Source organism: Cucumis sativus, chromosome 7, assembly GCF_000004075.3.
Source record: "Cucumis sativus cultivar 9930 chromosome 7, Cucumber_9930_V3, whole genome shotgun sequence".
NCBI classification, from domain to species: Eukaryota; Viridiplantae; Streptophyta; class Magnoliopsida; order Cucurbitales; family Cucurbitaceae; genus Cucumis; species Cucumis sativus.
The window spans coordinates 731,597-739,594 of NC_026661.2; the positions used below are offsets into that span (position 1 = coordinate 731,597).

Genomic DNA, 7,998 nt, shown 5'->3' on the forward strand with positions numbered 1-7,998 from the left:
ATTTTCAGCAAAGAAAAGTAGTGAAGACTAGGAATCTAGGAGAATTTTTAGAGTAGAAATATTATTATACAATTTGTTGATGATACGTAACGGCACATTTAATTAGTAGAGTTTTAATACACAAGTGAAGGTAAAAATAGAGTTAACCCAGAAAGTAACTATTTACTAAAACTAACCTCATTCTTTTTCACTTCTTATTATATATATATATAGACATAGCCTTGTCTATATATATTAGTATTAAACCTTTTGGGTAAGACAAAATAATGAATTGTGCATACTTGAATTTAACGTGAGTATGTAAACTTAATTCAAATTCAACGGTATTTGACATGATTTTTCTAAAGGTCGAAATTTAAACTTCCACAACTCCAACATCTTTTTACTATAAAAAGAAGTGAAAAATATATCATAGTAAACATATACAATAGTTGACTTTATCGAGTATATACGATAAGATTCTTGCAATATCCTTATTGTAGATCTTGTAGAAAAAAGAAAGTCGAAAAATAGTGGATATCTAAATGTGAAGGTTGTGACAAGTCAAATTATATAGTAAGGTCCTCCTTCCACCTAGAAATGCTCTCCTAAAGTGGTGGGGGAAGAAATAATGGAATAAACCTACAACTCAGTCCTCTAAAATGAGTGAATCCTGTTGGAATAATACTACTTGATCCACATTCCTAGAGTGGTGGAAAAGAATGTAGGAGCTACCTCTCTCAAAAGAAGATCATCAAATTAAAAGGCCTTTTTTCTTTGGTTGACATTGAATTTTTTACAATATATTTTCAAATCTTCGAAACCTAAAGTTGGAAGGGATAATAACTAAATAGTGACATGTATTGAGTGGTGCACTAGCTACATAGTTCATGTGTGTCAATGAGTATACTTTTTCTTCTTATTTTTCAACTTACAAGTGGAAGATAGGTAAGCATAAAGTATATTTTGTATATGGAGCTAAGAGTTGTATTTTATATATGTTTTCAACTTTTTTGATGATGAGGATTGCAGTGATGTACAAGATTATGGCATTGGTACATACTTTATTTTCGATTATAATTTTAAGAGCATGGAGAAATATTTACAAAAGTAGTAGCAATCAGTTTTTAATAATTTGTTTCCTTTAATAATACATAAACAAATATGGTGAATGGGGGCAATATTAAAATAATTAAAGACAAAGATAAAAAGATTCATAAGATAAAAAGATGATCAAGATAATGTTTCAAGAAAAGATTAAAAAAGTGAAAAAAATAATGTGAGTGTCTTGCTTTTTTTCATCTCTTCCAACACTATGGAAGCCAAAGGAGATGAACTTGCATGGAAAAAACCAGGGGAGTACCATAGCGGTATTTCACACTCACGTGGGTCCATTCTCGTCCATGTTGAAGCTTTGGATAATACCACTTTTTAGCTAAACCCCACAATCCAAAACCTCCCTAGAGTTTTCCATATAAATTCCCCGATTCTGAGCTCAAAGAACCATCCAATTCTCAACCGCCGAAAAACAACATTTCGTATACAAGTTTTTAGCTAAATGGGTATTCGTCTGCCGGAGATCATTCTTCACGCCAAGCAAATAACTCACCGTGCGGCGGCGCCGTCGCACCGGCAAGTTGGGTATGAAGTTACGAAGCATCGATCGTCGTTTTCCGATGTTCCGAAAGGCCATTTTGTGGTCTATGTTGGAGAGGAAGAAGAAGACAGGAAGCGATTTGTTGTGCCATTGTCGTACTTGAAGAATCCCCTGTTTCAAGAACTGTTGAGTAAAGCTGCTGACGAGTTTGGATTTGACAATCACTTCGGTGGGATTACGATTCCTTGTGCTCAGGATCAATTTTTGGGTTTAACTTCTCGGTTGAATAGACTCATTAGTTGAAATTGATCAGAACTGAGAACCCATTTGCCCGAAGCTTAAAAGATGGTATAGAACTCTGTAAATTAATCGATGATATTCTTATATTAGAGGGGGTTTTTCAGAAATGGGTTTCTCTTGCACTATGGAGAGTTTAGCCACTGATGTATTTTCATTCATTTATCTTCCTGTTTAATACAAAATCTGAATCATTGAATCATTGAATCATTGAATCATTGGAGTCCGTTTATTTTCTTTATGAATCGTTGCTATGCTTCATTAATGATCACCAAACCATCAGTCTCATTTTATTTATCGTCAAACGCTTTGTTTGCATCTCACACCGTTTGATGTTTAGACAACTGAATGAATGGAATAGCAAACTTCTGTTTCATTAGGATAAACCGTTTGGTTGTCTTCTTGGGTTGCCGAATATTTCTGGTGAAGTTTCACCCTCTATGTAAAATAATCACTAGTTTCAAGAACTTGAGATTGAGATTAAACCTTGTGAATTGTTTTAGAGACTGGAGATGATGGGTTCTTTCATATCAAAGATTCTTCTGTATGTAAATGCTCTGTTCTTTGGTTTTGTTTAAAAAAAAAACTTTTTTTTTCTAGTCTTTGCTAAGAAAAAACTTAAGTTTCCGTTTGTTCTTGACAGAATGGCTTTTGGGTATGTCTATCCTGCTTATGAGTGCTTCAAGACTGTGGAGAGGAGGCCATTAGAGATATTCCAACTTCTGTTTTGGTGCCATTATTGGTTTGTAATGCCTGTTCTTATGCTATGATCATCTTGGCTTTTAATTTGTTTCAAGTTAATTACAGTGTCTAAACATCTCATTTTCTGTCTGTTCTGTAGGATCATTGTTGCTTTGCTTACAGTATTTGAAAGAGTGGGAGACCCTTTGATTTCATGGTAAACAAATGTCATTTGTTATCTGTATTCTTCAGTGAGTTTCATTTTTCTTTTCGAATAAGATTCAAATAACTGAGGATTAGGACTTGCTACTTGTATTATGCTCATGGTTTGCCCTTCTAACTTGAAAAGGTTTTGCTAACTCAAGGCTAGAACAAAATGCTTTTAAGTTTTCAAGACCTCTTTGATAATTATTTGGATTTTGAAACTTAGGTTTCTTTTGTAATCTACTTCTTACAAGGGTTTTCAAAATTCAAGCCAAGTTTTGAAAGCTAAAAAGAAGTTGTACTATTTAAAAACTTGACTTGTTTTTTTGTTTTTTGGAATTTGGCTAACAAATCAAATGTTTGCTTAAAAAGGAAAATGAAACAAGCAAGCACAACGACTTAGTTTTCAACTTTGAGTTTTCCTGAAAATGTGAGAAAAAAATGTTAGAAAGAAAGGAACTCGAATTTTTGAGGGAGGCGCCCTGAGGTTTTGTCCACCCAGCGAAAAAGTGAAGTTTCTAAAGTCGAGTGTGGTAACAATTTTGTTTTTAGTTTTTAGCTTTTGAAATTTTGGCTTGTTTTCTTCTAAATTCGTTAAATAGTTCTCATATAACTTACAGAAACATTTGAAGTTTTAGTCAAATTTTGAAAATAAAACACTCTTGTTTTAGTTTAAAAGGTATGACTTGGCTTTTTAAAATTGTCGACAAAACAATAAACATAACTTTCAAAATCTAATAACCAAAATACTTATCAAACAGGTGCTAAATTATTATGGTTGAACAGAATTGTATTTATTCGAGTTTTATCACGCCAACTAAATTTGTGAAATCATTGTTTATGAAGGCTGCCACTGTACAATGAAGCAAAGCTAGCATTCTTTATATATCTTTGGCATCCTAAAACAAAAGTGAGTGTTCAATATCTCTAGCTCAAAAAAACTTCTTTCTTATTCACTCCATCTCAAGTTTTGCCTCAATGGATAACTAACTGAAGTTTGTTTTCAGGGAGCAACATATATGTTTGATGTTGTTCTTCAGCCATTTATATCGAAACATGAAGCAAAAATTGATCGTTGCCTTGTTGAACTAAGGCTCAAGACAGCAGACATTGCAGCCTTGTTTTGGCACAAAACTACTAGTTGCAGCCAGACAACATTACTCGACTTGCTTCGTAATGTTTCGTGGATGCCCACATCACAGACTTGTCATAATCAGGTACTTTTAATGAGAAGATTATCAATGTATTTATTTGAGAAACTTCTACAAAAAACTCTTTGAAATTAAGAGGCCTTGTGTGGTGGTGGTGTGTTTGATTTAGCATTGGCACAATCTCAAGAAGGATGAAACGGAACTAGTGGGAAAGACAACAAAATGTGTATCAACTATGGAAAATAGAGTTGCTGCAGATGATTCCAAGAAGAAGGTAAGTTACGATGAACAATTGTCGAAATCCAAACGTCGAAAATGGCGAGTTTTTAACTTCATTTGTGTCAAATAAGTTTGAGGTTGCTGTAATATTTAACATATGATATGGAAAAGGGCATTGTGAAGCTTGCTTTTAGGAAACAATTTGTAATTTTAGTGTGTTGTATATGAATCTTCATGTGATATATATCTCTTCTGTTTCATGGGCAATCTGATTTATAACAGTTCGATTATTGTTCTTTCTAATTATAAGGTGGTTGGAATCTCAACGATGTTGTGTGTTGTTACAAATCTACAAAATGTCTCTATTCATACAAAATATTCAGATGTATTCATTTTTTAAAAAATAAAAATGAAAAAAAGCTAAGCTTTTCATTTTGGATTATGTATGTTAAAAATATCTATAAACTTTAAATAACTTTAAATAAGTTGTTTGAAGACTACGTGGTGTTCAAAGATTCAAATTATTGGGAGAAATTGTACAAATGTTCTCTTTTCTTCCTCATCACTAGCTAGGTATCAAATCATAATAGTTGACATATAGTTTTGATTCGACTAAGGTGGCAAAAAGGTAAGATTAACTTGTTTGTTCTAATCAGCCCTAGGAAGAACCATGATGAATATTAATTTAGGTTGTTTTAAGCTTAAATGAAATAAAATTAAATTGACAAATCTATGATCAAGTTATAATTGAGAAAACAAGAGCTCAAAAGCGTAAGTTAGACCATTTAATGATCATTCATATTCAATTTCCATTTAATTTCTCTGCAATTTATTTTCTTGGCTTTAAAATATTTAACTGAAAAATTCATGTGCTCTGTGTATTCAACTTGATCTTACTACTAGGACTAATTTGCAGTGGTGGATATAGTTAAATTATTTGATTCAAATTTAAACAACAAAATCTGCTTGATCATCTTGGCTATGAAAATGATCCTCCAATGCTGTGAGATCGTTTTCTAGTATCAAATAACCCTCTAAAATCTGTTCACCAGACTCCTAAAATACGAGCATAAATTTATAAGGTGTCTGTGTGCCCCAATGCATTTTTCTGTCTTCTAGCCTTAGTTTTAGCTAATATTATTGGCTTCTTTTCACCTTTATTTTGCCTTTTCCTAAGAAGAAAATACTTTTCAGGTGCTTTTCAATTTATCTTAGTGGAAGGTAAACTATTAATAAAGTTAGAAATTACTATTAGAAGTAACAATTTAATTAGCTTCTCAAAGTTTAAAATTGTAACCAAAGAAAAAGGAAGAAAATAAGTTAATTGATCCCAAGATAAGAAAATGAAAAAGGATTGAAAAAGATGAAGTTTGTTTGACAACAGAAAAGTTTGATTTCTCTATTTTTCATATTTGTATTCTACGTATCACAAATATTTGTAGAGAATTAAGGTAAAAGAACTCTTGCCTACACTCGCACACATCAAAATAATTTTTCATGTAACACCACCTATTTTTTAGACAAATATTTGGACCTTAATATAATAGACCAAGAAAAATATAGGAATGAAACAAAGCAAACAAATATTAAATGAGCTTGAATTAATGGGTTATCCTATGAAACATTGAATGAAACTTGAAGCATATTGGCATAGTGAGGGAGAATCAAATATATTTATAAATTATCATTAAACGATCATATGACAATAATGGTCTATTTAGTCAAAGGAGTGGAGTGAGCTATTATAATCCACTTCATGTTTGATCCATAAATTTCCTTCAACTCCAAGAATAACCCTAGTGATCATTGTTCCTCTCTTTTTTGTTTTGCATGACTATTGTTTCCTCCTCCCTCTCAACTCCACGATGCACTGTTCTCCTCTCCCCATTTGTCTTCCTTCTCCTAAATGATCTTTCGTCTCCCTTATCTATAATGTCCTTTCGTCTCTCCTTGTCTTGAAACAGTGATCTTTCCACTCTGATCATCGTTCTTCGCCGAAAAATTTCTCAAATTTGTTTAGGAGTTTAGTCGTTGCATGTTCGATCCCTTTTTCTCTTTCTGATATGTTATTGTAGTACTGTGAGTTTAGTATTGTTCTTAGTATCACGATTGGTTTCTATGTTTTTTCTTAATATGTGACCATTTGAGGCTGATATTTCTTTTGCTTTCTTATGGGTGATTCTTAGCTTCTATTCTAATAATTTTTCTCCATGTATTCCATGAGTTGTTTTCAATCCATCATCGTAGTACTAATTATTTTGTGAACTTATTATCATTGTCCTAAGGTTTAATTACAAATGAAATGGAACTTTATATATTTATATTTCACACTAAGCACATGTTGAAGAATTTAATTTTGTATTGTTTTCTTATCAATTTGTAGGAGATGTATCTCTAATATAATTTCAAAAAGATCACCTGAACAAATGAGAAAATTACTTTTAAAGAAATTATAGTTAAATTTATTAGATGAACAACGCAATTAACAAGATTGAATAAAATAACTCTGAAAAAGAATAGTGAAGAAAGATAAGTTTTGATATAACTTAAATTATAATAATCAGCACTCCAAATACAAATTATAGTAACCGCAACTATAATAATACGTGTGTGAAAGACAGACAATAATAATCTAATTTAGGTTAATAGGGATGAAATTATAGGTTAAATGGTAACAAAATGAAAAGGAAAGAAAGAAAGAAAAAAAAGTGGAGTATTGAGAAATAATGGTGTAGGAAAATTGACACGTGGGAGGGGGTAGGTCACGTGTAGAAGGAAGAGTGATACAAAGCGACAAACGTGACGAAAAAAATTGAAGATGGGAGAGGGGATGGTCGATGGTGTGCCTTGCCTCCGCCCCAACCCTCCCACCGCCCCACGTGTCTCCACCACATACGTATTAGTGGTTACAAACCCTCTACCCCTTTTTCTTTCTCTTTTTCTTTTTTCTTCAAACTTCTACCCTAAACTGCATAATCAACACCAATCTTTAACATTCAAATTTTAAATCTTACCATATAACTATCACTCCATCACCCCAACACTTTTATTGCTAACACAATTACCCTACCAATCATTTTACATTCTATTATAATTAAAATAACATTCATATTATTAAATCATCAATTTATCCAAATCCTTAAACAAGTGGTAGAAGACAAATTTATTTATATATCATCAATACTCTCCTCACATGTGGACTTGAAATATTTGAAAGGTCCAACAACTGAAAATTAATTTTAATTGAGATGAAAACGATGAACACATACCTATGTGGACCACCTGCTCTATTATCGTATTTAACAGAGTTTTCAAGAAACTTTCACTCAATTTATTTATAAACAAGTGGAAGAATTTATACAAATATGCGCATGTTAATGTGCATAACCAGATCATTCATTTAAATTCAAGCTACCTAATATAAATACAAGATTCCAATGAAAAGTTATTAAAATGATTATAAACATATCAAAATATTGGTAGTATAGAGAGTTAGATTATTACACGTGTAATTGAGCATACGACACACAATAATCTACTACAAGAAAACATTAAATTTTTTCTTTGGTTATATTTATTTAGAATAGTGTTTGGAAAAAGAGGTTAATTTGCACTATTAATTTGTTAGAAGTATTCAATTATCTTTCAAAATTGATGAACAGTTTAATGTTAACTTGAGACAAAATTCCAATTTAAAAGATGAATTAGTGAAACCGAACTTGACTAAAAGATAATCCGACTAACCTTTTATTATTTAGAGATTCAAAGTTTTATCCATTCCACAATTTTACTTTATAAGAAAAATTCAATGAACAAATAGTTATTTTATTTGAAGTTTAAAGTAGAAATGATATGGATGGAGACACGTTG

The 7,998-nt window shown here is 31.7% G+C and overlaps 2 protein-coding genes across 3 annotated transcripts; both read left to right on the forward strand.

Annotated features, from left to right (window-relative positions):
- The first annotated feature begins 1,277 nt into the window (after nucleotides 1-1,277).
- On the forward strand, nucleotides 1,278-4,431 carry LOC101204068 (putative HVA22-like protein g). Of its 2 annotated transcripts, none has more exons than XM_031888929.1 (6): nucleotides 1,278-2,417; nucleotides 2,517-2,615; nucleotides 2,715-2,771; nucleotides 3,605-3,668; nucleotides 3,766-3,975; nucleotides 4,079-4,431. In XM_031888929.1, exons 1-6 carry the CDS (start codon nucleotides 2,386-2,388, stop codon nucleotides 4,256-4,258), a joined length of 642 nt encoding a protein of 213 aa, XP_031744789.1. In that variant the 5' UTR covers nucleotides 1,278-2,385; the 3' UTR covers nucleotides 4,259-4,431. The 2 variants fall into 2 exon arrangements, with proteins under 2 accessions (XP_031744789.1, XP_011658587.1); XM_011660285.2 differs by having other exon boundaries at nucleotides 1,786-1,924.
- Nucleotides 1,538-1,879, forward strand: LOC101204304 (auxin-responsive protein SAUR21). Its single transcript, XM_004144782.2, has one exon. The coding sequence runs from the start codon at nucleotides 1,538-1,540 to the stop codon at nucleotides 1,877-1,879; it is 342 nt and encodes a 113-aa protein (XP_004144830.2).
- Nucleotides 4,432-7,998: the final 3,567 nt, after the last annotated feature.

Excerpts from the sequence above, each read along its gene's own strand:
- LOC101204304 (XM_004144782.2), top strand. The coding sequence starts at position 1,538 with ATGGGTATTCGTCTGCCGGAGATCATTCTTCACGCCAAGCAAATAACT.
- LOC101204068 (XM_031888929.1), top strand. The coding sequence starts at position 2,386 with ATGATGGGTTCTTTCATATCAAAGATTCTTCT. Across the intron at positions 2,616-2,714 it reads CTGTTTTGGTGCCATTATTG|GATCATTGTTGCTTTGCTTA; the intron begins GTTTGTAATGCC and ends TCTGTTCTGTAG. Across the intron at positions 3,976-4,078 it reads CACAGACTTGTCATAATCAG|CATTGGCACAATCTCAAGAA; the intron begins GTACTTTTAATG and ends TGTTTGATTTAG.